Source organism: Oenanthe melanoleuca, chromosome 18 (assembly GCF_029582105.1).
Source record: "Oenanthe melanoleuca isolate GR-GAL-2019-014 chromosome 18, OMel1.0, whole genome shotgun sequence".
Lineage (NCBI taxonomy): Eukaryota > Metazoa > Chordata > Aves > Passeriformes > Muscicapidae > Oenanthe > Oenanthe melanoleuca.
Window position 1 is genome coordinate 377,946 of NC_079351.1, and position 27,349 is coordinate 405,294.

Genomic DNA, 27,349 nt, shown 5'->3' on the forward strand with positions numbered 1-27,349 from the left:
ACAATTGTATTTTAATGATTTGCTAAGTGGTAATTTTTGCACTTAGGAGGAATTAGGAATTCACACCCCAATGCCCTCCTGACAGCTGAGGCAGCTCCAGGTTTAGCCTCAGGAAAGGCACTGGCAACCTTACACTTCTTTGTGTTGGAAAGCCTCAGGCAGCTCTGGTTCCCCCTAAACCCCTGCCAGAGGGGGACTCTGGGCTCTCCTGGAGGATGTGCTAGCGAGGGCTGGCTCCAGGTGCAGTGTCCCTGGCAGCAGTGACACCCTGAGGTGATCAGCCTGTGCAGCCCTGGCAGGGGATGGGCTGTACCTGCTGAGCAGGATGTGCTGCGGAGGGCAGGGTGGCTCGGGGGTACCTGGGAGAACAGGTCGAGGGCTCCGTGCAGGTTGGCACGCATGCCGGTCGGTGGCTCGCTGGTGATCTTGATGGAGTTGTCCAGCAGCCCCTGGGGGATGATGTGTGTCTCGGGGCTGGGGGCCGGCTCGGCGCTCATGAACAGCCGGTACTCGGGGTGGCTGTCCTCGCTGTGCTGCTCCACCAGCTTCTCCAGAGCATCCAGCCAGCGGGCCACCAGGTGGATGTTCTGCAAAAGAAACTCTGTACCTTGGGAATCTCACTGCCCCCTCACCCTGATTGCTGCTGTGGCTCCACAGGGGAAGGTGCAGAACAGCACAAGGGTGCTGTGCCCGGACCCTGGCAGCACTTTGTGCCCTGGTGTGCCCGGTTGCCATCAGGGCTGTGCACCTGTGGTGTGCCCCACTGCCCCCACCCACCTGCAGGATGACCCAGTGGCCCTCTGCAGCTGCCACCTCCATGGCATGCTCTGCCACAATCTCCTGGCCTTGCCCCAGGGACACGTTGTGGATCTTCCCGTTGTCAATGGTGAAGCCCAGCCTCGTGCCTGGGAGGGAATGTGCTGTCAGCAGCAGCACTGCCCTGGGGCCGTGCAGCTCTGGCCGCTGGGCCAGCAGGGCTGGTGCCAGTCCGGGGTGGGCATCGCCTCACCCAGCGCTTCCACGTCCTTCAGCGGGTCAACACCGGGGGACAGGATGAAGAACAGGGGCGTGGAGGGGCTGCTCTCCTTGTACACCTCAGAGAGGTCAATGCTCCTGCCTTTCACATACTTGCTTCCCATCTTCTCTTCCACGAATTTCCTACACAAAAACAGAACCATGAGATGGGAACAGGCACTGGTTGCAGCTGGAGTGGTGACACTCAGGCTCCTGCAGGAGAGGCCTGTGCTGGGCACCAGATACCTGATGGCATAGGTCATCCTGTCAGGGCGCAGGCAGCGCAGCACACACAGCTTCTGCAGGGCTGTCTTGTTCTTCCAGTCCATGGGGAACACCTCGTTCTCCGGCGCCTCCATCTCCACAAACCTCTTCCATCGCTTTGCTGAGCTCTCAATGTCGTTCTCCAGGCTGCCGAACTCTTCCATTTCTGAAAGTGCCTTCAGGTACCACAGAGAAGGACTAAATCACTCCTGGGCTCTGCTCACTTCAGGGCCCCCCTGCAGGGGACCCCAGACCCGCTGCCCTAGGGCTGTGCTGGCATTGCCCTGGCACGGTGGGCGGCTGCACAGACCCACCTTGACAGCACCCCAGCCCTGGTTCTGCAGGAAGTCCACAGGGGACGTGACACCAGTCTTGGCAGGGAAGCGCAGGAGAAAGTCCAGCTCTGCTGGGTTCACTTCTTTCTTGAGGGCCAGGACCTGAATGTTGGGAGTCCAGCATCACAGCCACCCAACACCCACAGCCCCAGCGTGAGGGGTGAGAGGTCTGAGCATCCACAGCAGCAGCAGAGAACAAGCTGTCTAAAAGCCACGTGAATGCCCCAGACATTTGTAGGGATTACCTGGAAGGTGACCTGGGCCAGGAAGATGAGTTTGTCTCTCTCAAAGAGGCCCTGTGCCGTGTACACGTAGACTGAGTAGGTGATCTGGTCTGTCAGGTTGATCACCCTCTGCCGGATCTCCTCGCTGGGGATGGCCCTTTGGATGGCTTTCTCAAAAACCCCATTGAAGGCCTGAGAAGATCCCAGCAGGCATCAGCATGAGGCTGCTGGGCTCTTGTCAGCAGCATGAAAGCTGAAACACTGAACCCCCCTGCTCCCCCAGCTCTGCCCCACCCACAGACATCTCTGTCCCTCCTCACTCCCCCATCCACCTTCAGAGAGAACTGGTAGATGGGGTTGATCTTGCAAAGGTCACTCAGGATGAAGTACAGGAGGGATGCACGCTCTGCTGCCGGCCGGTAGTTCTCTCTCGCTTCGTTTATTTGTACTTCAGTGACTTTAGCTTCTTTTACCTGCAGGTTACAGGGGGGTGGGTGTTACCAGAGCCCCATCACACATCCAAGCAGTGCCCACCCTCCTGCTGGGTGCCCAGCTGAGCTGTCCCTCCGCCTGCAGCACCAGCTCCAGGGAGCACATGTACCTTCTCCTCAATTTCCTTGGCTGTGCGCTTTGTTATCTCCAGGTTCTCCACCAGCGCCGTGTCCCGCAGGAAATCCCCCCCGGCAGCCGACAGCCGGGCGAGCAGCGAGTCCTCCAGCTCCTTCAGCTTGATCTTGAACTCGTTCTGGCTCTTGGTCAGGCTTGCCTGCAACAGCAGCACCCAGGGACGTGTCACCCAAGAGAGCACAACAGTCACTCTGTCACACACCACCAGTGTGCTGCTGCCACGGGCAGGGGGATGTGGCCCCTCCTGGGTGCCACCATCACCCACTCGTGAGGTGATGAGTGTGCCCAGACTGTGCTGGCTCTGGGGGGCACAGGGACCTGCAGCTGCAGGCTCTGGTCAGGACTCCCTTGGCTCTGGACAAACAGCAGTGGGCACACTGATGGGAGCTCTCCTGCTCCCTGCCCAAAGCTCTGCAGTGCCCTGGCCTCTCCCACCCCACAGCCCCTCACAGCCCCTCCAGCCCCTCACAGCCCCTCCAGCCCCTCACCAGCCCTTCACTAGCCCCTCACAGCCCCTCCAGCCCCTCACAGCCCCTCCAGCCCCTCACCAGCCCCTCCACCCCTGTACCTTCAGGGCCTCCAGGTCTGGCCGCTCCCGGGCCACCACAGCTGCCAGCAGTTGGTCCTCCAGGCCCTCCCGTGTCACCAAGAAGTTGATGAGGGTGCACTGAGCCTGCACCTCTGGCTTGTAGTGCGGGTTGAAACATCGGGTGTGCAGGATTAGGCGGAACTGCTGGTTGTACTCTACTTCCTTATCTCCAATTCTCATGTATCTGTTCAGTTAATTAAACAAATCAATCCCCACACACTGGGCAGTAACTAATCACAGGCAGATGCCCTCAGCCTGTGTGCTGTTCCTGGCCTCTTGGGATGAATTTCTTTGGTTGGGAAAAGACACAGCAAGAGCAGAAGTATCAAGACAAACTTGGCAGGGCAAGGATGGGGGAAACAGGAGCTGGAGACTGCCCTGCCACAGCCCCCCATGGCCTCTGGGGTGCAGTTCCCCTTCCAGCTTATTGTGCCATATGGCAGGTGTCCCAGGGAACAGGTCCTTGAATCACTGAATGAACTGGATGCCAAAGACAGAATAGCCAGAATGGCCACATTCAGTACAGGTGTCCTGCTTGGGACACACTGGGAACACTGGGGGATCAGGCTCTCCCAAGCTGCCCACAGGGAAGGTGCATCTGCCAGCATTTTGGGGCAGCAGTGGCTGCTTGGGGCAGGTGAAACCCCTGAGCACTGGGGTGTGCTCACCTGCCCTTGGTGGTCCTGCCCAGCAGAGGGTCCAGCACTGCCTCCAGCGTCTCCCCGATGTCCTCGATCAGCAGCGTCTGTCCCTCAGACACCGCCTGGGCAATGGTGTCCAGGTACCTGAGGGGGACAGCACAGGTGTGGAGGGTGAGCCTGTGCACAGTGGGTGCTGTGTGGGGGCTCACTGAGAGCTTTCCACCCACTGCACCATCGGGACCCCGTGTGCTCTGCCGGCCCCAGCCCCCACAGAGCTTCTGGAGGTGCCAGGCGCCCCACCAGGGCTGCTGCCCCGAGCCTGACGTGGCTGCCCTGCCTGCACCCTGCCCTGGGGAGCCTGTGCCCACCCCGCAGCCCCGGCCCACCTGCGCTGGCCCAGGCGCACGATCTGCAGGTCCTCCCCAAACTTGTTCTTGATCCACTTGCTGCCCTGCAGCTGGGCGTCCACGAGCAGCGGCCAGCGCTCGGTGCTGCAGAGGATGGCGGCGTTCTCGGTGGAGGTGCGGTCGCTGGGCAGCCCCTGGTTGTTCCAGGCAGCCACGTCGGCAGAGTCGGTGAGGAGGCTGAGGGGGTCCAGCTCGGGGGTGATGGGGATGGGCACCTGGCGGGCACAGAGGGGCTGCTGGGTGCCTGGCCCCACAGCAGGGGAGGCACCCCGGGACGGAGCCTGCGCCTCTCACCTTCAGCCCGTGCAGGTAGGGCAGCCAGTGCTTCTCCAGGAGCTCAGCCCTGTACTTCTTGGTGAAGTACCCGATGTAGGAGACGAAGGCAGAGACCAGCAGCACGTCCCCGCACAGCGTCTTGCCCTGCTCCTTGAGCTGCTCCACGGACTCAGCCCAGCGCACGTTCTCGGACGCCAGCCCCCCAACGAGCCTGGGGGTCACAGGGCTGGGGGCTCAGCCATGGTGCCCTGGGACATTGTCACCAAGCATCCCCACGGCTGCCTCCCCCCATGAACGTCTGCCCCAATTCATCTCAGAATTTTTAGTCTGGGGAGGGTGTGGGGGCTCTGCTGCTCCCGTAGCCCTGCTGCCAGGGCCACAGGCGGTACCAGGGAGCAGCAGCCTGCTGGCAAGCTGCAGAGCCAGCGTTTGCACGGTACCTGTTTGCCAAGTTGATGACTTTGCTGGTTTCGTCGGCCTCCTGCTGGCATTTGATCTTCTCTGCTGTGGCTTTCTCAAACTGAGCAGTCAGAGTCGCCAGATTTGCATTCAGGGCCTTTGGAAGAGAACAGCCCCAGAGTTATTCCCTGCCCTGATGGGAGGGTCCACGGCCCCAGAGCTCTGCAGCATCTCCATCACAGCCCTGACCCTGACCCTGACCCTGACCCTGACCCTGACCCTGTGACCCCAACCCTGACCCTAACCATGACCCCAACCTGACCCTGTGACCCCAACCCTGACCCCAATCCTGACCCTGTGACCCCAACCCTGACCCTAACCATGACCCCAACCCTGACCCTGTGACCCCAACCCTGACCCTGACCCCGACCCTGACCCTGTGACCCCAACCCTGACCCCGACCCTGACCCCAGCCGCGGTGTGCGAGTGAGGGGGGCGCTGGGCGTGCCAGGGATTGGGGACGGCGCTGCGGGATGGGGTCACTGCCAGGGAGGGGCGGGGCTAGGGGAAGGGGCGGGGCGGGATGTTGTGACGTAGTGATGACGTATATGGGCGGGGCGCGGGGCCCACATGACATCACCGCTGTCACGTAACCGGGGAGGGACGTCATCGCGGTGACGTCACAATGGGCACGGCCGCGTCACGCCGCGGGTGTGACGGGGCGGGGGGCACGCGCGGTCACGTGGCCGGGGTCAGGTACACGTGTAGAAAATTTCAGGCTCTCAGGAATAAGTATTTTAATTTAAATTATTATTAAATTAAATTTTTTTTTTCTAATTCACAGGGAGCCTGAAAGTTTCTACTGCTGCTTTTTTATTTTGAAGCTAGAAAGGAAAACAAAGTTAGACAGAAAAAGAAATAGGGATAAAAAGGAATGAAGTTAGAGAGGAAAAGAAAAATAGTTAGAAAAAGAAACAGAGAAAGAAAAAAAATAGAGTTAGTTAGAAATAGTGTTTGAAAAATAGAGTTAAAACTAGAAAGAATAAAAAGCACAGTTAGAGGGAAATAGCAAAAGAGAGTTGGGGTTAGAGAGAAATAGTAAAATAGAGTTAGAGACACAGAGAAATAGACTTACAGGGAAATAGCGGTAGAGGCAAATAAAGAAATAGTCATAGAATTAGAGAACGAGAGAGACAGAGTTAGAAACAGTGAGAAACAGAAACACAGAGAGACAGACAGAAATAAAGTGAGAAATAGAAAAGCAAAGTCAGAAATAGACTGAAAGGTAAAGTGAGAAGCAAAAGAAGCAAATCAAGAAATTCAGTGAAAAAAAGACGAAACGAGAGCAAAGCCAGGCAGGAGCCGGGGAGGGTGGGGTCTCCTTTGGGGTTCGGCTCCTTCGCTGCCGGGGCTCCGCGCACTCACCGCGATCTTGCTCTTGATCTTGCTCAGCCGGTGCTGCGCCTCCGCCAGCTCCGCGTCCGCGTCCGCCACCGCCTGCCGCTTGGGCTTCACCGTGCAGTGCACCTCGTAGAAACGCACCATGTTCAGGCACCAGGAGCACAGCCCGGCCGCCGCCGTGGACTTGGACTTGATGAACTCGGGGTTAAAGCTGGGGTCCTTGCGGTACGGCCTGCGGCGGGAGGGCACGGCTGGCACGGCTGGCACTGTCCCACTCCTCCCAGGACACAGCTGGCACGGCTGGCACGGCTGGCACTGTCCCAGTCCTCCCAGGGCACGGCTGGCACCGCTGGCACAGCTGGCACAGCTGGCACTGTCCCACTCCTCCCAGCGCACGGCTGGCACGGCTGGCACTGTCCCACTCCTCCCAGGGCACAGCTGGCACCGCTGGCACAGCTGGCACAGCTGGCACTGTCCCACTCCTCCCAGGGCACAGCTGGCACCGCTGGCACTGCCAGCATCCCGTCCCACTCCTCCCAGGCACGGGTGGGACAGCAGGGCCAGCACCTGGATCCCACTCCTGTCCCAAACCCTGCTGTGCTCTGGGGTGAGGGTCCCCAGCCCCCCTGCCCATGGCAGGAACCTGCCATGGACTCACTCAAATGCCTTGAGACAGGGCTCAGGGATGTTTTCCCCATCATAGTTTTTCAAGCTTGCAAGGAAAGTGTCTGCTTTTCCTATCTTGACTTTTCCTGCTGTCCAGCTCTTGTCCTTGGGAATTTTGCCGTTTTCGGCCGTCAGAATCAGCACAGCTGCCATCACGTTCACCACCTCTGGTGGAGGGGCCCCAAAGGACTTGAGCTCTGTCAGGTTGTACTGGGGAGGGAGCACAGGGCCCTTGAGCATCCCCTGGCCAGGGCTGCCAGCCCTGCAGGGCTCCTGCTGGCCAGGGAGGGTTTGCCCACCTTGTTGAGCGTGTCCAGGGCCTCGCGGGCGGCCGACAGCACCACCTCTGCCTCTGCCAGGTCGCTGGCACAGGCTCGCTGCTTCTCAGCCACCATCTGGGTTGGGAGCACATGGGGCAGGGTGAGGGGCTGTGGCTGCAGAGCTCACCCTGCCCTGCCCCACGCTGGACACCAGCTCAGCACTCCTCACCTTGTTGATGGCCTCCACCTTCAGCTCCTCCTCATCAGCAATGGCTTTCTCCTTGCTGACCTTCTCTGTCTCAATACCCACCACCTGGATCAGTTTGTCTGTGTCCTCGTTCTTCTGCTTCAGCTCTACCTCCTGGACTGCCAGCATGGCTTTCAGGTCATCCACCTCAATGGGGGAAGAAACAGAGCAGATAAAAGGGCTGATCCTGCCAAGCCCTGCCTCGTGGAGCAGCAGTGTCTTGGTGTGCTTGGGGCCCTCACAGACACTGTCAGCATCCTGCAGGGCTGTGCCTGCTCCCTCCCCCGTGCCAGACCCAGCACAAGGGCAGTACAATGCACAGGAGGGGCTGTGGCAGGCACCTGTGATGCTGTGCTCTGCAGCTTCATCAGCCCCTTCTCCAGCCTGTCGATGCTGGCAGAGAGCTTGCTCCTTTTATCTGCCAGCAGGTTTTGGTAGAGCTTTATCTGCTCCAGGAAGGTCTTTGGCGTGGTGTAATTGTAGCGTCTCTCCACAGCCAGGTAGATCTTGGACATCTCCTTTGAACTCGTGTGGACGAAGGACATGAACTGGCTGATGGAGGCCTTGACCTCAGGCTGCACAGGGAGCACAGGCAGGGAGCTGCAATCTGCCTGCACAGAGCCCTGCTGCAGTGTCCAGCCACAGGGGCCAGAGCTGAGTGACCCTTCTCATCAGCAGCCCGAGGCAGGGCTGAGATGCTGCTACAGGCACTGGTGCTGGCTCCTGTGCCCAGCCCTGTCCCTGACACCCCTGTGTGAGCAGAACTGCTGTCCCCAGGCTGCTGCCTGTGGGCGTGTTTTCAGGACAGAATGGAAAGGGAGGGTTTGTCCTCATCAGCACAGCACAGGGCTGCAGGTTCTGACGCTGGAACCAGCTGTAAATTTATCCCAGAGCTATTCCCAGTGCCCCATCCCTGGGCAGACTGAACACGGAGAGCAGCAGAGCTGCAGCTCATCGCAGTGCAGCCCAGGATCCCCAGCCCCAGCTGTGCTGGGGTCCCTGCTCACCTCGATGTCTGGTGTTTCCTCCAGGAACCTGCTGCTGACGGACACGAGCGCGTCCTCGGGCCACTCGTGGAACCAGTCGATGGCCGTGCAGTTCACCACGGCCGGGAACCTCCTGGCCCGCACTCGCAGCGTGGAGCCCACGGGCGAGAAGCAGAGCACCACCTGGGAGGGCAGCAGGGGCTGAGGGGGCGTCCCTGCTGCCAGGGTGGGGACAGTGCTGCAGGGGCTCTGCTGCAGGGCTGAGATTTGCTGCTGTCCCTCTGACTGGCACTGTGGGCTGTGGCTGTGGTGGCTGCAGCAGTGAGCACGGTGCTGCTGTGGGTGTCCCTGGCAGTGCCCAGCAGGGTGTGTGGCCATGCAAACTGCTGACCTCTCTGCCCCCAGGGAGGCCAGTACAGGGCTGCTCAGCCTCTGGGGCTGGGGGCACCTGGGCAGTCTCTGAAAACACCTTTTCCCTAAACCCAGCATCCTGGGATGAGACCTCTGTGCTCTGTGGCCTGTTGCAAAGAGGTTTGGGATGAGGCAAATCAAGGGCACAGACAAACCAACCTGGAGGGCAAACACCCACCTTTAACTGGCGCCTGACTTTTTCTATAAATAATTTCCAGCAGTTTTCCTTTGTATCCTCCATTCCAAGGGACTTCACTTGAGGCCTCATGGACCCGATGATGGTTTCCATGTCAGTGTCCTGAAAGAGTCCTGGCACCTCCCCAGATGCCAAGAAATCGTTGATCACAACCAGGAATGATTCCTCAGCCACCTGGGAGTCTGTCATCAGGAACACGCCGGGGATGTTCTTCACAGCTGCTTTGATGTACTGGGAGGCGAGGTCCAGCTGGGACAGAGAGAAACTGTCACTGCCCAGCCCAGCCCCACGGGGTGCTCTCCAAAGTGACCAGTCTGGGCAGCCCTGGGCTGCCCTGGAGAGCTGGAAGGGAAGGAGCCTTTGGGAAGGAGCTGGTGCCAGGTGCTCTGCCCACACCACCACCCTGCTGCACCAGCAGCTCCTGCCCATGCCTGGCTGGGGACTATTGGAGTGTACTTTCTGATAAGATATAACAAACATCCAAGCCTGAACATGAGAAAAACTGCTTCAGTCATGCTTTTGTTAATCCTGGCTCTGAGGGCAAGCAGACGAGACTGATGACAAACCACTGATTAAGTGGTTTTGCACTAATTTGAGTACAAATCCCCCAGACTTACTGTGGCCCTCGGGGCAGGACTGAGTGTCACCTGTGAGCAGATCCTCGTGTGCACAGTGTCACCAGGAGAGCAGAGCCTCATGAGCCCACCCCAGGCACTGCTGCTGCAGGTGCAGCACCCAGCCCCAGGCAGGTGCCACTGAGCCAGGGCCCAAAGCTCTCCTACCTTCAGGTCTGGGATGCCATAGCCCTTCCTCAGCGTGATCTGGAAGACGCTCAGGTTGCTGATGTGAGCTGCCAGCCGCGCCAGGCTTTGCTTTCCACTGCCCCCCACCCCCACCAGCAGCGCGTTGCCCCGAGGAGACTCCAGGATCCGGCTGATTCTGCAAATGTGAGACACTGCATCTTCAAAGAGCACCTGAAGAGAACAGGAGGGGAAGGTTTTGTGTTCTGGATCAGAGCAGAAAGAGCAGTGAGTGCCTCATAATGCAGCGAGCAGTGCAATGCCACAGTCCCTCTCCCCAGGGCAGAGCCGCCCGCCAAGGCACTCACCAGGTTCATCACTGCATTCACCTCGTTGTAGCTGTCCAGGGCTTCCCCCAGCAGGTCACTCAGAGATGCCCAGTTTGTCACTGGCATGTACCTGAAGTCGTCCATGCCCTGGGCAAAGTGGCAGTAGATGTTGGGCTTGGCGAACATCAGCTCCTCGTTGAGATCCTGCAGAGGCGATTCCAGCGTGGGGCTCGGCTGTGCAGCACCTGGGGGCACCAAATACTGCAGAGCTCCACTGCCCAGCACAGCTCACCTGAAAGGAGGCTTTGCAGATGTCAGCCAGCAGCTTCTTGAAGCTGTACTGATCCTCTTCATCGACAAGCTTGTCTCCATACACCCTCTCTGCCTCGTGAAGCCAGAGACGCACCAAGTCCACTGGGGTTTTCAGGCATTCAGAGGTGGAGAAGAGCAGCCCCTGACAAACAAACCCCACAGCCCTTAGGGTTATATTTTAGTGCTGCTCAGAGCTGATTGCAAAGGTTTGCTCTGGGAAGAGGCCAAGTCCCTTTTCAGGGACATTTTATGCTGCAAAGATATGGGATGAGGAAAGGGAGGAGTACGGATGTTTTAGAAGAAACAGCTCTCCCACTACCTGGAATATGTTGGAGAGGTCCCGCAGGTTGAAGATGTAGTGGAACTTGATGGCTGTTGGCAGAAAGTTGGAGGCAACCTTCTGGTGCAGGGCTGTTGGCAGGACAGGGGGTGAGCAGGCTGCAGGTCCCAGAGAGCCCTGAGCCTGCCAGGGCATCCCCAGGGGCTCGTCCCAGCCCAGCGTGGCCGAGGCTCACCCAGCGCTGCTGCCACCAGCTGGGGCTGCATCCTCTGCAGCGGCAGGGGCATGCTGTTCCGGGCCAGGTGCTGCTGCAGGATGGTGCCGTACACGGTGTGCAGGGCCTCGCGGCTGGGGAAGCACACGGCCAGCACGCAGAAGTGGCGCTGCACGGAGGGCACAGATGGACGTGGGCACTTTGTCCCTCTCCTCAATCCACCCTCTGGGGCCTGCAGAGGGGCTGTGCCAGGCTCACCTGCCCAGGACTCACCTGCAGCCGGGAGTCGATGGTGAAGGAGCCCGCCGTCGGGTTCATGCACGCCACGTACTGGCAGTTGCGGATGTCCTTCAGGGTCAGCTTGCTCCTGTCGTACCTGTGCGGGGACCAGCCCTGTGACAGCCCCCCGGGGATGGGGCCAGGCTCCCCCCCTCGTGCCGTGCCCCTCCAGCACCCACCAGTGCCCGTGGTCCAGGTGCTGCCGGATCAGCGTGTGTGGTGCCACAGTGCCGTACTTGTCCACCTCCGGCATGTTCATGTCGTCGATGAAGTAGATCAGCCTTTTGGTGCCAGGTGGGCCATAAATTCTGCCTGATTTCTTCTCCAGGGGTTTCTCAAGGACACCTGCAAACAGAGGAGTAGGTGTGTGCAGGGCACAGCCAAGGTGGGGGCAGCTGCTGGCTCTGCGAGCCTTACCCTGCAGCATGGCCGAGGTTGTGTAGAAGTTGAGGGGCACAGACTGCACCAGGTATTCATCTGTGCCAAGTGCTTCCAGCTTGTCCCACATCAGGACCGATTTTCCTGTCCCTGCGTTGCCCACCAGCATCACCGGCCGCTGCTTCTCCATCAGCAGGTCCATGAAGTAGCGGAGGCGAATGGTCTCTGTGGTGTGCACCACGGCAGCCTGGGGACAGCCACTGTCAGTGTCTGCACTGCCCTGCCACTGCCAGAGCCAGGACCCTCTGCTGGGGCAGTGCCAGAGCCCTGCACAGCGCTCCTGGCAGCTCCAGTGGTGCTCTCTGCATTCAAACCTGGTCCCTCTCTGAAGCACATCTTGGGTGCTCTATTATTCTAAAGACTTTCTGACCAAAACCAAGTTATTACACAGCACAACATGGACAGTTCCTGGAACTGCCACACAGCCACAGCTCCTCACCCTTTTCCCTGACAGCTTAGGTAACCCCCCACCAAGGTGCCACTGTGGGAAACACAAATGGAGTGCTAAAGGACATTTTGCACTCAGTCAATATTCACAGCTACTCTGTGAGACTCTGAAGATGCAGGTAAATCTGGGTTTGATGGGTAGTACCAGTCCAAGTCCTGGTGATGCTCCACACATTGCTGAGGGGGAGACTCTGGAGTGACAAACAAACCATATAAACACAGCAGTCGTGGGAGATACCTGCAAGGGCACATCGGGGTCGAGCTCAAACGCTGGCACTCTTTCATCCCAGGAATTGAATGTCTTCTTTTCTGGATGAATGTAATAGTCAAAAATTGTCCCCTGATTGGGAAACTTGATGGCTTTAAATTCCCCCAGCCACCACTTGCTGAACTGTGCACGGTGATCAACCAGCTGGAGGACAGAACAGACACACTCAGAGCCCAGGCACACGATGGGGTGCAGAGGGGGGGGCAGGAGCTGGGCTGTCCCCTGGCTGTACCTGGTCCTGGAACAAGGCCCCACCAAAGGCCCAGATACAGGCAAAGACGAAAAAGAGCTCGTATTGCTCCCGGGGTGAGTCTGGCGGGACGTTCTTCGGTGTCAGGAAACACTCGAGCAGGGACAGAACTGTCTGTATGGCCGTGACCTCAGGGACAGGGGTGATGGTCTTGAACCCAGACCTGAGCTTCTCCAGGCATGGTGGCAGGTACTTGTCAAAGAGGATCATCAGAGCAGCCTTCTCAGACTTCACTGTCCTTGTCTCAATCCAGCTGGTCACAATGCTGGGGGAGAGACAAGCAGGGCTGCAGTGAGCATCCCATCCCATACCATGCCATACCATGCCATACCATGCCATTCAATCCTGTCCCATCCCATCCCATCCCATCCCGTCCCGTCCCGTCCCATCCCATTATCCCATCCCATCCCATCCCATTATCCCATCCCATAATCCCATCCCATCCCATCCCATCCCATCCCATAATCCCATCCCATCCCGTTATCCCATCCCGTTATCCCATCCCATCCCATCCCATTATCCCATCCCATAATCCCATCCCATTATCCCATCCCATCCCATTATCCCATCCCATTATCCCATCCCATTATCCCATCCCATCCCATTATCCCATCCCATCCCATCCCATCCCATCCCATCCCATCCCATCCCATCCCATCCCATCCCATTATCCCATCCCATCCCATCCCATCCCATCCCATCCCATCCCATCCCATCCCATCCCATCCCATCCCATCCCATCCCATCCCATCCCATCCCATTATCCCATCCCATCCCATCCCATTATCCCATCCCATCCCATCCCATCCCATCCCATCCCATCCCATCCCATCCCATTATCCCATCCCATCCCATCCCATTATCCCATCCCATCCCATCCCATCCCATCCCATCCCATCCCATCCCATCCCATCCCATCCCATCCCATCCCATCCCATCCCATCCCATCATCCCATCCCATCCCATCCCATTCCATCATCCCATTATCCCATCCCATTATCCCATCCCATTATCCCATCCCATTATCCCATCCCATTATCCCATCCCGTTCTCCCGCCCCGTCTCACGGGTTCCAGCCCAGGTCTGCGGGGTTGATGTAGAGGATCCCGGCGCGGGACACGGTGGCCGGCGTGGCCGTGCGCAGGTGGCTGATCTCGAAGATGAGCCGCATGGTGGGCGTGAGGGGGATGCGCTCGTTGCTGGCCAAGGTGAGCACCTGGGGCAGGGGGCTCGTTGTGGGGGTGTCTGGAGCTGGTGCCCCGAGATACCCGGTGGGCAAAGCCCCGGGGTGTGACAGCACCAACCTTATTGTCATCCATGACTGTGTTCAGGGACTCGATCCACATGGGGTCAATGTCTCCGTCCAGGATGATCCACTTGGGCCCATCGTGTGTGATGTTGGCCAGGTCACGCATTGCTGTGGAGAACAGACCTGCCCCACAGAGGGACGTGTTCCCCACACTCACAGCCATTTGCTGTGGGATTGGTGCTCCCATGAAACACATTCCTCCTCCCTCCCGCTCCAGGAAAGAGCCCCAGGGAGAACTCTTCCCACCCCATCTCACATCCCACGAGCAGCTCACAGCAGTGGTGTCTCACCATCCTTCCATTCCCGCGTGGCTGGGTGAATGATCCCAAACAGCTCATCGCAGGTCACAGCCTTGGGGTCGAGGTCCACAGTGACTGGCCTCCTCTTCAGCCTCTGGTACGTCTTGTTGAGCGACTTCAGCACCTGTGGGGAGGGCAGGGTGCAGCCACAGCTCTGATCCCACAGGAGCAGCCACAGCTCTGATCCCACAGGAGCAGCCACAGCTCTGATCCCACAGGAGCAGCACAGCTCTGATCCCCAGGGGCAGCCACAGCTCTGATCCCACAGGAGCAGCCACAGCCGTGATCCCACAGGGGCAGCACAGCTCTGATCCCCAGGGGCAGCACAGCTCTGATCCCACAGGAGCAGCACAGCCGTGATCCCACAGGGGCAGCACAGCTCTGATCCCAAGGGGCAGCACAGCTCTGATCCCACAGGAGCAGCCACAGCTCTGATCCCCAGGGGCAGCACAGCTCTGATCCCACAGGAGCAGCCACAGCTCTGATCCCCAGGGGCAGCACAGCTCTGATCCCCAGGGGCAGCCACAGCTCTGATCCCCAGGGGCAGCACAGCTCTGATCCCACAGGAGCAGCACAGCTCTGATCCCACAGGGGCAGCACAGCTCTGATCCCCAGGGGCAGCCACAGCTCTGATCCCACAGGGGCAGCACAGCTCTGATCCCACAGGAGCAGCCACAGCTCTGATCCCACAGGGGCAGCCACAGCTCTGATCCCACAGGAGCAGCACAGCTCTGATCCCACAGGGGCAGCACAGCTCTGATCCCACAGGAGCAGCCACAGCTCTGATCCCACAGGGGCAGCACAGCTCTGATCCCACAGGGGCAGCACAGCCGTGATCCCACAGGGGCAGCCACAGCTCTGATCCCACAGGGGCAGCACAGCTCTGATCCCACAGGGGCAGCCACAGCTCTGATCCCACAGGGGCAGCCACAGCTCTGATCCCACAGGGGCAGCACAGCTCTGATCCCACAGGGGCAGCCACAGCTCTGATCCCACAGGAGCAGCACAGCTCTGATCCCACAGGGGCAGCACAGCTCTGATCCCACAGGAGCAGCACAGCCGTGATCCCACAGGAGCAGCCACAGCTCTGATCCCACAGGGGCAGTCACAGGTGTGATCCCACAGGAGCAGCCACAGCTCTGATCCCACAGGGGCAGTCACAGGTGTGATCCCACAGCTGTGGGAGGCTGTGGGATGTGCTTGGCCCGTGTGCCCAGGAGGGTTTGGCCACTACCTGGGACTTGCCGCAGCCGGCGTTGCCCACCACGAAGACCGAGTGTCGCACTTGCAGCAGCTCCTCCAGCTGCACCACCTTCAGCACAAAATTCTCCTCTGCCTGCAGCTTCAGCTCCAGCACGGACTCTCGGATGACCTGCGAGGGACAGGAGGCACTGACCACCAGCAGCCCTGCAGAATCCCTGGAGATGAGCTGGCTGCCCCAGAAGCGCTGGATGGACCGTCAGCCTCTGGATCCTGCCAGGACAGGGACAGCTCTGGCACTGGTGCTGTGCTTGGACTTGCACCTTCTCAAAGTTGAGGTCCCTCTTCCTGGGCACGTCCAGTGCTGGAAACAGGTCTCCAATCAGCCCCATGAACACAGGCAAGTCATCTGTCACGATCTTGGGGATATTGAAGTCTCGCAGAGCTCTCATCAAAACCTGGTCCTCTGCAGAGCCAGGGTCCCCCCTCTTCAAGGAGCCTGCCACCACCAGCACGGACTTGATGGCCCGCAGCCCCCAGTCGTAATGGTCCTGTGACAGGGAACAGAGGATCACCATTTCACTTTGGTGAGGAAGAACTGCTCCAAACAGCACTGCAGAGGGACACCCTGAACATCAGCCCCCGGCCAGGTCACCCACAGGGCACCCTGGGCTGGACCTGAACTGAGATTATTTACAGGAGAAGCTTCTGTCACTCATGGGGGTGGTTTGGAACTGGGAATCTGACTTCCTTCCTGGAGACAGATTTGTAGTTTAAATCACCTCTCTTGAGATGAATAATATATGAATGCTCTCCCCTTAACTGGCCTAATTCTAATTCTAATTCACATTCTAATTCTAATTCCAATTCTAATTCCATGGTCTCCTACTTTTGGGCTTCTTGATTCCTTCCTTAAGGCAGAAAGGTGCCATATGATGCAGCAGGTAGAAGTGGATCTTGCCCAGCCATAGACCTGGGCTGTGCAGAGCTGTCACCCCATGTGTCACCACCAGCAATCCCACTGCAGTGTGTCAGGTTTGATCATCAAATGGACTCTCCTCTCACAGCCAGCACTATGTAATATTGTTAATTACCTGTTTTGACAGCAGCTCTTTGCAGAGTGTGTAGAGAGTGATGAACTTTCTTGCCAGGAGCCTGGCCTCAAGAAATCCCTCTGCCACGAGCATGATTTCACAGATCAGTTCGAAATCAGGGACCACCATAGCGCAGGGTCTAGAGAGGAGCAGCTGCAGCTGTCAGGGCTGCTCACCCCGTCCTTACCCTCCCACAGCCCCCCAGGTTTGCCCCAGGTTTCCAGTGTAACCAGCAGTCAGTTGCTGCAGTTCCACTGGCTGAGGTCTCCTGCCCAGGCTCCAAGTGGGGCTCGTGTCCCACAGGACTGGGGGCCCTTGTGCAGTCACAGGTTGAGTTTCACCAAGGACAGGGGTCCCACAGCATCTCTGTGCTTCCCCTTCCATTGCCTCACCCCCTTTTTGTCCTGCTCTCAGTCGGATTTTTAGTTGAGGGTGGTAACCCACTGGAGCATCCTCTCCCTGTGCTGAGCAGCCCCGCTCCCCCTGCCTGGCCACCCCTGGGGAGTGCAGGACTGTCCTGTGCTGCCAAGGGCTGCCTCACCAGGGCCACCAGAGCACGCAGACACCCGGGCTGAGGTCACTGCACGTGGCACACGAGTGCTGCAGTGACAGGCACCCACCTGAACAGAGCCTTCAGGTTCTCGGGCAGCTCGGTGCGCCCGGCGTAGCCGGGGTTCATGGTGATGAACAGCCCCACCGAGGGCACCAGCGAGATCATCTCCCCTAGGAAGTTGAACGTTTTCTTCTTGGCACGGATTGCATCCTGAATGGATTTGACCTGCCAGGTGAGCAGAGGTGTTGGTGCTGGCAGCTCCCAGCTCCCTGCCCAGGGCTCTGCCGGGCCCTCACTGCCCAGGGTGAGCTCAGGGTTTGGCTGTGACAGGAATAATAGTGAAATATAGCTGAAGCCACAGGAGCAGAAGAGCTGGCCTTGAACCTGCTCCTTCCTAATCACCCCAGCTCCCTGTCCCAGGTGATGGCAGAGCTGGGGGGTGACAGGTCACCAGGCTGGACACAGCCAGGCTGTGAGGTTCAACTGTGCAAAAATCCCCTGCACTGCTGTGTTCCACCCCCCACCCTGTGTCCAAACAGGGGTCAAAAACAGTGGAGAGAACAGTGGCAAACTGTCCTGAGAGTCAGGTTTAACTGGGGCAGCACCCAGGACACGAGCTGGGAAGGCTCTTTTGCCACTGGCCTGTGGGGCAGCACCCACCTGCACGGCAATGACCGACAGGACCTCCACCAAAATGCGATTGAACTCGTCGAAGCAGCCCCAGGCGCCTGTCTGGGCGAGTCCTTTGTAGATGTTCCCACAGGACTGGAGAGGAACAGGGCAGAGGGACAGGGCTCAGGCACTGCAGTCCCTCACGGCAGCTGCAGTGGGGTTTGGTGACAAAACCCGAGTGCTGAGAGCTGCCCATGCCTTATGGACTGTGCTCCTCCCTAGGGAAATTCCCCACGGTGACGAAGCCCCTGCCCCCGGGCTCCCACAGACCCAAACCAGGTCCCCTTGCCTTGCACACCCCATGGCTCCCAGCTCCAGGTGCCCCACCTTGTAGTCCATCTGCTCGGAGCAGTTGAACACGTACACCATCATGCCCACGGCCCGGCCCAGGTCCTTGGTGGTCTCGGTTTTGCCGGTGCCCGCGGGGCCGGCGGGGGCTCCCCCCATGTAGAGGTGCAGGGACTGTGTCAGGGTGATGTAGCACCTGCCAGGGAGAGCACGGGGTGAGCCCAGGCGAGGCAGTGCCGGGGGCAGGGCGGGCCGGGAGCCCCACCTGTCCGTCAGGGGCGTGATGACCAGCCGGGGCGTGTTCCCCAGGTACTCGTAGGCGTACAGCAGCTGCGCGTCGCAGATGTTGGCGAAGCAGTGCCGCTCCCCATCGTCCCAGCGGTGCCGCAGCTGCGACTGCCAGGCAAACGCCTGCGAGCTCTCCACCTGCAGAACAGCCGGGTGAGCACTGGCACTGCCAGGCAAACACCGGGGAGCTCTCAGAGCAGCCGGGTGAGGAGGGCAGGTGGGCATGGCACTGCCAGGGAAACACCTGGGAGCTCTCAGAGCAGCCGGGTGAGGAGGGCAGGTGGGCATGGCACTGCCAGGGAAACACCTAGGAGCTCTCCACCTGCAGAGCAGCCGGGTGAGGAGGGCAGGTGGGCACTGGCACTGCCAGGGAAACACCTGGGAGCTCTCCACCTGCAGAGCAGCCGGGTGAGGAGGGCAGGTGGGCACAGGCACTGCCAGGAAAACACCTAGGAGCTCTCAGAGCAGCCATGTGAGGAGGGCAGGTGGGCACTGGCACTGCCCAGCCTGGCCCCTGGGACAGTCACACACCCTGCCTTGGGGCCATTCCCAGCACAAGGACAGTGTGCAAAGTGTGCCAGAGCCGTGCTGGGGTGGGTAAGGACCATCCCTCCTCCATACCACACCACCCAGCCTGAAAATAATGGAATGACAGGAAATCTGTATCCCAAACTTCTGAGAGGTGGTGCAGCAAAAATTCCCTCTGGTACGAAATACCTTTGTTTGGACCATTTTGGCCAGAACATCCCTTGCATGGACGTCAATAGTACAGATTGTCATGATCTTCATTCTGTCTCCAGCACTCAGGTTCCCCAGGAGCAGGGAAATCAGGGCGTTCAGCCGAGCGATCTGGGGATGGACAGGAGGTTGGACACGGAGGTGATGCCCTCGACTGCCCACCTCTGCATGACCCCTGGCCTGGCAGAGGCTTCAGGTCAGGTGTGCATGGTGCCAACCTGCTTTTTGTTATAATCCTTCAGGGCATTCTCGTAACCTTTCTCCAGACTCGCAAAGGCAACACCAACCTCGGAGGTCCAGGCGATCTGGGTGCACGTGAGAGCGATCTGCAGCCAACCACAGGGACAGCCGGCATGAAGAGGAACCTGCTGCGCCTCAGGGTGCCCCTGCCTCCTCTGGCCCTGCTCCTGCCCCTCCCAGAGCCCCGTGCAGCAGCACCCACCTGGGCTGGGTAGTCAAACACCCACTGCTCCCGCGGCTTGTCCTCGTAGGTGCCCAGGGCCTGGGGCATGAGGCTGCGCAGCGTCGAGCGCATGCGCTCCAGCAGCCGGTTCAGCCAAATCTCCACCTGCAGGGTCACAGCCAGCAGAGCTGAGAGCAGCTCCCACCCCCGGCTGCACAAACCTGCCCTGCACACTGCAACACGCCACAGCAGAGATCTGGTGCTGGTCCTGCGGGGCACATCCCACGGGGTGTGATGAGGGCAAAGAGCCGAGGGGTGACCACCCTAAAACCCTCCAGGTTCACACGACTGTGCTGCTCTGTACCTACAGTGCATTTCTGGGTTTTTTGCCCCAAAATCTCTGTAATTGCATTTTTATACTCCTGCCAGGCTGTTAGAGCACATCATCCCCATCCTGCCCCCGCTCAGGCTGCAGCCCCCCGCAGCCCAGCTGACCTGGCCAGACAGGTCACAGTCTGCATCGAAGGCCACGTACTCCCCGTCCCGGCTGAACATCCCGTGGGCCATCTTCTGAGGCTTCTTGTCTGAGTCCAGCACGAACTCCAGCTTGGCCAAACTGTCAAACAGCTTCGTCAAGTGCCGCGACACCTGAGGGCAGAGGCACAGCCCCTGTCAGGACCCCTGTCACCTGTGGGACCAGCAGCTGGATCTACCCTGGGTGCTCCCTGGGCACTGCACCCCCAGGAAGGGGCAGCAGGGATGGTGTTCTGCCCCTAAGAGGGAAAAATGTTCTAAAACTGCTCAAACAAGTGCAGGGAAATGGCACAGGACTCATCCCTGTGCCCACACACAGCCTGTACCTCAAGGGGCTCGGTCCCCTTTGATAAAATATCCAGTAGGTCCGCAGAGGAAACAAAATAGAACCGAGGAAAAGCCAGTCTTTTGGTCTCAAGGTATTCAGCCAAGGCCTTCTCACAGACTGCCAGCCTGGAGAAAATACAAAAACCTGCCATTATCCCCCACATATCAGTTTTACTCTTTGCTCAGTCCTTGTCTTGCTTTGGAGGAATCAGCCCCATCCTTTGGCTCCCAAACGCTTCACCAGCACGACTCCATCCTCACCTTTCCTGCAGCGCTTCCAGCCGCGTGTGCAGCCCGGGCTTGTTGGTGCATTCAATCACATTGGGAGTTTTCACTGCATCAGCCATCAGCTCCTGAAGAGGAAAAGCATTTCAGTCATCCTGAACTGGCTGAGATCTGCAGGGAAAAGGAGAGGGGAAATGGGCTTCGCACTCGGAAATCCTCGTCAATGGTATCAAATTTCTTGGACTCCTCTGGCAGCTGACTGCGAGTGTCCTCAGAGGCTATGAAGATGGTTTCCAGGTGACTCCACTTCCTCTGCACCTCGAGCCAGGTGTTGATAACAGTGTCAGTGGTTGACAGCTTGTTCTGCCACTCCTGTGCCCTCTGGAGGAAGAAGGCTCGGTACTTGGAGGCCAACACGTTCTGCAGCTGCATTTGGTTGTCCTCCAGCGTCTCGATGAGCGACTCGTCCACCTTGAGCAGGGTGAGCTGGGTCCTGCTGTGGGACTCGTACTCAAACTCCAGGGTTGCCCAAGTGCTGTCCAGGGCATTCAGCACCTGCAGGTGGGGCATGAGGATGAGCTGGATGCCGTGGTGCTGGCAGAGGGCTCCACGAGCTCTCCAGCCCCAGGAAGACAAGCCCGTGACAGCCACGGTCACATTGGCACAGGGGTCTCAGCAAAGCAGGGAGCAGCTGAGCCCCATTCACCTTCTCCATCCCAGCCTCCTTCGATGCCTTGTCCACAATGCCCCGAACCTCCTCCTCAAACTTGTGCAGGTTCAGCTGCAGCAGATCGGCCAGCGTGGTTTTCTCAGACATGGTGAATTCCACCTGGAGCAGAACCGGCGTGGTTGGGCCGGGGACTCCCCTCCACAGAGGGGCAGCTCACCCAAACCAGCTCATTAACGCCCACATTTACAGACCCTGCACAAATATTTGCATGTGGCCAGATTTAAACCCCCTGGCCCCCCTTCCCTCGCTGGGTGTGGATCCTGGGGGTGGCCTGGGCCAGGCTGGGCCGGGGATGTGGAGCACCTTGGCTGTGTGCACCAGCTCCTGCCAGTGGCGGTCCCTGATGGCCGGGTTCTGCAGCTCGCTCACGGCGCGCAGGGACGTTATCATGTTCTTCATGCTGCTGTCCAGCCCCGAGAACGCGTCCCAGCTCTTCACCTCCCTGTCCAAGCCCCGGATGTCCTTGGCGAACTTCTTGCACTCGATGTCCATATCCTCGACGTTGAGCTCTGCCCACTTGGTTGTCTTCCAGGCTTCAATGTTCAAGTTCACCTGGACCCAGGACACATTTTCACAACGTGTCATTAGCAGCAGCATTCCAGCCCAGTGAGAGGAGCAGCACACCCAGTGCCTGCATGCCCTGTGTGCCCAGCAGGCTCCCACACCTGCACACACCGTGCAGACCTGCCCTAAGAGTGACCACCTGCCCTAAGAGTGACCACCTGCCCCACGTCTCATCCTCCCTCCGATGGCAACAAGCTCTCTGAGAAGCTGCAGCAGCACTGCACCTTGGGCTGGCACCAGGTGCTGCACCAGGTGCCCAGGCCAGCCAAGAGCAGCCTGGCAGCAGCGCTGGGCGCTGAGCCCTGCTGCCAGCCCACAGCCCATACCAGGGTCACCATGTCCCACAGGTCCTTCAGCAGGCGCAGCTCCTTGCGGCACAGCTTCAGCTGTTTGTACTCGGGGACTGACACCTCAAACAGCGCAGCTGAGGTGGCCAGGGCTGCCATTTCCTCCTCCAAGGCCAGGATGCCTACATGTTGCTGGATGGAAGAATGGAAAAGGTGTCAGCCAGGGGCTGTCCCTACATATCTTTATCCCAGCAGTGGCTCTGTCCCTGCTGCAGGGCAGACCCTCCCTGTCAGCTGGAGCCAGACCCGGAGTGGCTGCCCAGGCAGTGCCAGTGGGGACAGCAGTGGCCCTGGCGTCCTGCCCTTCCTTACCCTGTTCATTTTCTTGTAGGGCTCTGGCTCTGTGTACGAGAAGGGCGCTTTGCTCAGGAAAGTCTCCCGGAAGGCGAGCTGCTTGACCTGTGTGGGAGGACAGGGGGCTCACGGGGGCAGCCAGCGCCTGGCAGTGGGGAAGGGCAGCAGAGCCTTCCCAGAGCAGCCCGAGCTGCCCCCCTGCCCGCAGCCCCACCTCGAAGTCCTGGCACTTGTCGCGGAGGATGGCGGCCTCGGCCGCTTGCAGGGGCGCCGCGCTCTCCGCCACCCGCAGGCACAGCTTCTTGTTGTTGTCCCACTGCTCGGGCAGCTTCTGCACTGGGCAGCGTCTGGGGTCACCAGGCTGGCCCCACTCTGCCCCTGCCCAGCCCTCCACGCCCCGAGCACCCCACCTGGAGCTGCAGGTGGATCTCATCCGGCATCTTGTCCCCGTAAGTCTTGAGCAGCGCAACCGTCTCCTTCAGGGGCTCGAACATGACGTCAGTGGCCTCCTGCCTCTCCCTGACCTTCGCCAGGTGTGCCATCACTGCCACCAGTCCTTCGTAGTCTCCCTCCTCCAGAGGTTTACTCAAGCCGGCAGTGGACTCTTGGATGAAATCCTGCAGCTCCTGGAGGCTGAGGGGACAGGGGTGCTCACCAGGCATCCCTGGGCTTGGGGCTCACTCTGCAGGGCATGACCCCCAGGAACTCAGCCCTGGAGGTGCCTGGACTCTTCAGCTGCAACCTGCACTTTCAGAGCTGTCTCCCCAGGTCAGCCCTGCCTGGCACACGGTGGTGCCAGTGCCACAGCTTAGCCAGGCTTCAGTCCCTGTCCCTGTGCAGGGCTGGGCAGGCCTCACCTGCTGGTGACGTGGTTGGCGAGGAAGTGCCGGAGCACCAGGCTGTGGCCCTTGATGGCATCCAGCAGCGCCTTCTTGAAGGGGCGGCAGTCGCTCTGCAGCCACCCCCCAAACACCCTGGTTTCCTCAAACCCCAGCACCTCCTCGTACAGTGCCTCCAGCGTGTCGATCTGGGGACAAGAGCGGGTCTTGGTCTGTGGCTGACACCTCCCTGGGCACCCCGTGTCCTCTGGGGCACCCCAAGCACTCAGCACATCTCCAGTCACCCATCCCACACCTCCTGTTGAAAGAGCTGGAGGGGTGGCAGCCCAGGTGCCAAGGGTTTCCCAGGCTCTGGCGGTTTCTCTGTGTCTGGCTGTGCCTCCGTGCCCGGCTGTGCCTCCGTGCCCGGCTGTTTCTCTGTGCCTGGCTGTTTCTCTGTGCCTGGCTGTGCCCCCCCCTCTCCGGGCTCGGCAGTTCTGTCCATGGTGAGGAAGCGCTCCAGGAACTCCTCGGCGCTCTCCTGCCACAGGTAGGAGAGTTCCTCAAAGCTGGCACTGAATTCTTCACCTTCTGCCATGGTGCTCACCACCAGCGACATCAGCGTCTCCTGCATCCTCAGGAGCTCTGCCTGCTCCTCCAGCGCTGTCTGAGGGGACAGGCAGAGCTGGGGACAGGCTGGGGACACGGCCACGCTCACCCACCCTGCCCACCTTTACCCACCCTGCCCACCTTTACCCACCCTACCCACCTTTACCCACCCTACCCACCTTTACTCACCTTTACCCACCTCCTGGAGCTGTGCCCGCCCCGAGCTCACCTTGTAGCTCACCGCCCCCTCCAGCAGCCGTGGCATGGACGCTGCCACGGACTCGGTGTCGCCGAGCAGCCCCTCCACCAGCACCAGGAAGCTGTCACCGGCCCCCGCGTCCAGCGAGGGCTGGTACTGCACGCGGCCCTCGGCCAGCTCCATGCGCACCTCGAACAGCGGCGCCACCTGCGCCTGCCGGGGCGGGGCGGCTGTGGGATCGTGTGCCCGAGCGCACCGCCTGCAGCCCACAGCCCACAGCCCACAGCCCCACTGCCCCACTGCCCCACGGCCCCACAGCCCCACTGCCCCACGGCCCCACTGCCCCACGGCCCCACTGCCCCACTGCCCCACTGCCCCAGAGCCCATAGCCCCACAGCCCACAGCCCCACTGCCCCACGGCCCCACAGCCCCACTGCCCCACTGCCCCACTGCCCCAGAGCCCACACCCCACAGCCTACAGTCCACAGCCCCACTGCCCCACGGCCCCACTGCCCCACTGCCCCACGGCCCCACGGCCCCACGGCCCCACAGCCCCACTGCCCCACTGCCCCACTGCCCCAGAGCCCCACTGCCCCACTGCCCCATAGCCCATAGCCCATAGCCCCATAGCCCCACTGCCCCACAGCCCCACTGCCCACAGCCCCACAGCCCCACTGCCCCACGGCCCCACTGCCCCACTGCCCCACAGCCCCACAGCCCCACTGCCCCACGGCCCCACTGCCCCACTGCCCCACTGCCCCACGGCCCCACAGCCCCACTGCCCCACTGCCCCAGAGCCCCACCCCCACAGCCCCACTGCCCCACAGCCCCACTGCCCCACTGCCCCACGGCCCCACAGCCCCACTGCCCCACTGCCCCAGAGCCCCAGAGCCCCCACAACAGCCCACAGCCCCACTGCCCCACTGCCCCACTGCCCCACAGCCCCACTGCCCAGAGCCCATAGCCCCACTGCCCACAGCCTACAGTCCACAGCCCCACTGCCCCACGGCCCCACTGCCCCACTGCCCCACGGCCCCACTGCCCCACTGCCCCACGGCCCCACGGCCCCACAGCCCCACTGCCCCACAGCCCCACTGCCCATAGCCCCATAGCCCCACTGCCCCACACCCATAGCCCCACTGCCCATAGCCCCATAGCCCCACTGCCCCACTGCCCCACAGCCCCACTGCCCCATAGCCCCACTGCCCCACTGCCCCACAGCCCCACTGCCCCATAGCCCCACAGCCCGTAGCCCCACTGCCCCATAGCCCATAGCCCCACTGCCCCATAGCCCCACTGCCCATAGCCCCATAGCCCCACTGCCCCATAGCCCACAAACCCACAGCCTACAGCCCACAGCCCCAACACCCCACAGCCCTGGAGCTGCAGGGAGCATGGGGACATCACGTTTTGCCACTGACCAGACTGACAGAGAGCACCGGGACACCACTGCCAGGACACCAGCACCTACCTCGGGGTCCATGTTGGTGAGCAGCAGCTGCAGGGTTCTGTGGACGAGCGTGCAGAGCCCATCCAAGATGATCCTGTCGATGTAGGCCACGTAGTCTCGCCAGATCTGAGCGGCCAAGGCAGCCTTGAACAGCTCTGCGTTCTCCTGCCACCGGGAGCCACCAGCGCTCGTCAGCGAGCCCAGCCCAGGCTCCTGGCCCTGCCTCCAGCCCCTCCTCGTGCCCTGGAGCCGCCAGGGTCTCACCTTCACCATGGCCTGGATCTTCTCGCCCGTGCTCTCGATGAGGGCGCGGCGCTGAGCCAAGGCGTTTTCCTTCCCATCCAGGTCCAGGAGCGCCGCTTCCTTGTTGTCCTTTCTTCCAAACAAGGGAGTGGCTGAGCAGTTCTGCAGGGAGCAGAGAAGGGGTGCTCTGCTGAGCCGGGGCAAGGACGACCCCAGCCAGGTGTGTCCCAGAAAGCTGCCCTGGAGTGCCAGGGCACTACCTCCATCATCTGGCTGATGCTCTGCAGGTTCAGCTTCGCACCCTGGACCCGTTTCTGCAGGTCATGCAGGCTGTCCCTCATCTCCTGGATGTATTCCATGACACCTGCAAGGGAAATAAGCACGTTGTGGAGACACCCCCAGGGCAGTGGGAGGTCGGCTGGTGCTGGGCACCAAGATGCACAGGGAGGATCCCCAGGCGTGGATGGCCAAGGGGGGTGTGTACCTTCATGGTTCCAGAACAGAGTCTTCTCACCAGTGGCCAGGCGGACGTCCAGGGCCTCCAGCTCCTCTTCCAGCAGTGGCTTCTCCACTGGCATCAGCTGCTGCTTCACCTGAGCCAAGACATCCTCAGTGGGCACCGAGGGGCAGGGTCCCACCCCACCAGCAGCGGTGGGGCAGGAGGAGGGTGGCAGCAGCCACAGTTTGGCTTAGCCAAGGATGGGCAGGGAGCTGAGGTGCCAGTGATGTGGCTGTGGTACCCAAACCCCCCAGTCCCCCTCAGCCTGGAAAAGCAGCTGGGCTGTCTCCCCTCAGAACCTGCCTCGTTGTACCAGCCCACGATGAGCGCCAGGTTGTCCCCTATGTTCTGGAAAGTCTCATTCTGGGCGTAGAGGCTCTCAGCATTGCTTGGGATGTCCGGCTGCTGCTGGATGTGCAGGTACTTGACCTCCCTCAGGACGGCAGAGAGCTGTGGGACAGCAGGGCCAGAGGGGCTGTCAGCAACCCCCCCCAGCTCAGGGACCCCAGGGACCCCCAGGGACCCCCAGGGACCCCCAGGGAGGGGTGCAGGCGCTGCCTGTGCCAGCACCCACCTCTCTGCTGAAGTTCACGTGCAGGAGCTTAGACTCAGGGTCCCTCCGCAGCAGGGGCTGCTCCAGGCTGAAGTGGCAATCCTGCCCAGGCCCACTTGCCCACTCCTCGTAGATCCCCTGGCTGTAGCTCTGCAGCATCCCCATCATCTCCTCGTACTTTGCGGACACGGTCTCGGCCTCAGCACCGCCCATGGCACTGCCAGAGCCACAGCAGAGCTGCAGGGCAGGGGACCCGCTCCAGGCTGGTCCCACCCCGCTGCCGCCCTGTGTCAGTGGGGTGACAGGGGACCTGCACCTACGGGTGGTCCATGGCCAGCAAGTCCTTGTGTGGCCCCTCCAGCCGCTGCTGCAGCTCCAGAGCCCACTTCAGCTTCCCAGCCACCTGGGGCAGGTTCTTGTGGATGGCCGGGGCCCCCCCGTGGGGCGGTGGGGACACCATCCTGGTGTCATACAGCGCCTTCACGCTGTCCAGCTCTGCCTCGAACATCCCCAGCAGGGCCACGTAGCAGGGGGAAGCCTCAGCCTTGACCAGGGGCCGCTCCAGCACGGAGCCAAACATGTGCATCAGCTGCAGGAGAGAGGCAGGCGCTGG

At 60.6% G+C, this 27,349-nt stretch overlaps 1 protein-coding gene across 1 annotated transcript in view; it reads right to left on the reverse strand.

Moving 5' to 3' along the window:
* The window catches only part of DNAH17 (dynein axonemal heavy chain 17), a 35,820-nt gene that overhangs the window by 4,925 nt on the left and 3,546 nt on the right, over positions 1–27,349 (reverse strand). Inside the window, exons 11-73 of the mRNA XM_056505703.1 lie at positions 27,057–27,325; positions 26,758–26,953; positions 26,487–26,633; positions 26,169–26,277; positions 25,945–26,048; positions 25,706–25,846; positions 25,463–25,606; positions 24,022–24,204; positions 23,500–23,850; positions 23,223–23,392; positions 22,776–22,998; positions 22,580–22,696; positions 22,384–22,470; positions 22,051–22,203; positions 21,464–21,712; positions 21,137–21,259; positions 20,638–20,985; positions 20,467–20,558; positions 20,205–20,331; positions 19,840–19,992; positions 19,384–19,509; positions 19,160–19,267; positions 18,921–19,052; positions 18,181–18,341; positions 17,955–18,111; positions 17,616–17,720; positions 17,023–17,180; positions 16,403–16,541; positions 15,632–15,859; positions 15,343–15,480; positions 14,100–14,232; positions 13,805–13,932; positions 13,568–13,716; positions 12,483–12,765; positions 12,221–12,394; positions 11,515–11,722; positions 11,277–11,442; positions 11,092–11,194; positions 10,840–10,987; positions 10,644–10,735; positions 10,305–10,466; positions 10,052–10,216; positions 9,726–9,917; positions 8,926–9,192; positions 8,358–8,519; positions 7,692–7,925; positions 7,333–7,497; positions 7,143–7,238; positions 6,836–7,053; positions 6,202–6,409; positions 4,818–4,933; positions 4,396–4,588; positions 4,081–4,316; positions 3,722–3,838; positions 3,033–3,237; positions 2,439–2,603; positions 2,170–2,310; positions 1,859–2,029; positions 1,593–1,715; positions 1,261–1,454; positions 1,010–1,158; positions 778–905; positions 360–587 (exon numbers count right to left, since the gene is read on the reverse strand). Coding sequence (XP_056361678.1) covers positions 360–587; positions 778–905; positions 1,010–1,158; positions 1,261–1,454; positions 1,593–1,715; positions 1,859–2,029; positions 2,170–2,310; positions 2,439–2,603; positions 3,033–3,237; positions 3,722–3,838; positions 4,081–4,316; positions 4,396–4,588; positions 4,818–4,933; positions 6,202–6,409; positions 6,836–7,053; positions 7,143–7,238; positions 7,333–7,497; positions 7,692–7,925; positions 8,358–8,519; positions 8,926–9,192; positions 9,726–9,917; positions 10,052–10,216; positions 10,305–10,466; positions 10,644–10,735; positions 10,840–10,987; positions 11,092–11,194; positions 11,277–11,442; positions 11,515–11,722; positions 12,221–12,394; positions 12,483–12,765; positions 13,568–13,716; positions 13,805–13,932; positions 14,100–14,232; positions 15,343–15,480; positions 15,632–15,859; positions 16,403–16,541; positions 17,023–17,180; positions 17,616–17,720; positions 17,955–18,111; positions 18,181–18,341; positions 18,921–19,052; positions 19,160–19,267; positions 19,384–19,509; positions 19,840–19,992; positions 20,205–20,331; positions 20,467–20,558; positions 20,638–20,985; positions 21,137–21,259; positions 21,464–21,712; positions 22,051–22,203; positions 22,384–22,470; positions 22,580–22,696; positions 22,776–22,998; positions 23,223–23,392; positions 23,500–23,850; positions 24,022–24,204; positions 25,463–25,606; positions 25,706–25,846; positions 25,945–26,048; positions 26,169–26,277; positions 26,487–26,633; positions 26,758–26,953; positions 27,057–27,325 — 10,557 coding nt within the window. The remainder of the gene's footprint in view (positions 1–359; positions 588–777; positions 906–1,009; positions 1,159–1,260; positions 1,455–1,592; positions 1,716–1,858; positions 2,030–2,169; positions 2,311–2,438; positions 2,604–3,032; positions 3,238–3,721; positions 3,839–4,080; positions 4,317–4,395; positions 4,589–4,817; positions 4,934–6,201; positions 6,410–6,835; positions 7,054–7,142; positions 7,239–7,332; positions 7,498–7,691; positions 7,926–8,357; positions 8,520–8,925; positions 9,193–9,725; positions 9,918–10,051; positions 10,217–10,304; positions 10,467–10,643; positions 10,736–10,839; positions 10,988–11,091; positions 11,195–11,276; positions 11,443–11,514; positions 11,723–12,220; positions 12,395–12,482; positions 12,766–13,567; positions 13,717–13,804; positions 13,933–14,099; positions 14,233–15,342; positions 15,481–15,631; positions 15,860–16,402; positions 16,542–17,022; positions 17,181–17,615; positions 17,721–17,954; positions 18,112–18,180; positions 18,342–18,920; positions 19,053–19,159; positions 19,268–19,383; positions 19,510–19,839; positions 19,993–20,204; positions 20,332–20,466; positions 20,559–20,637; positions 20,986–21,136; positions 21,260–21,463; positions 21,713–22,050; positions 22,204–22,383; positions 22,471–22,579; positions 22,697–22,775; positions 22,999–23,222; positions 23,393–23,499; positions 23,851–24,021; positions 24,205–25,462; positions 25,607–25,705; positions 25,847–25,944; positions 26,049–26,168; positions 26,278–26,486; positions 26,634–26,757; positions 26,954–27,056; positions 27,326–27,349) is intronic.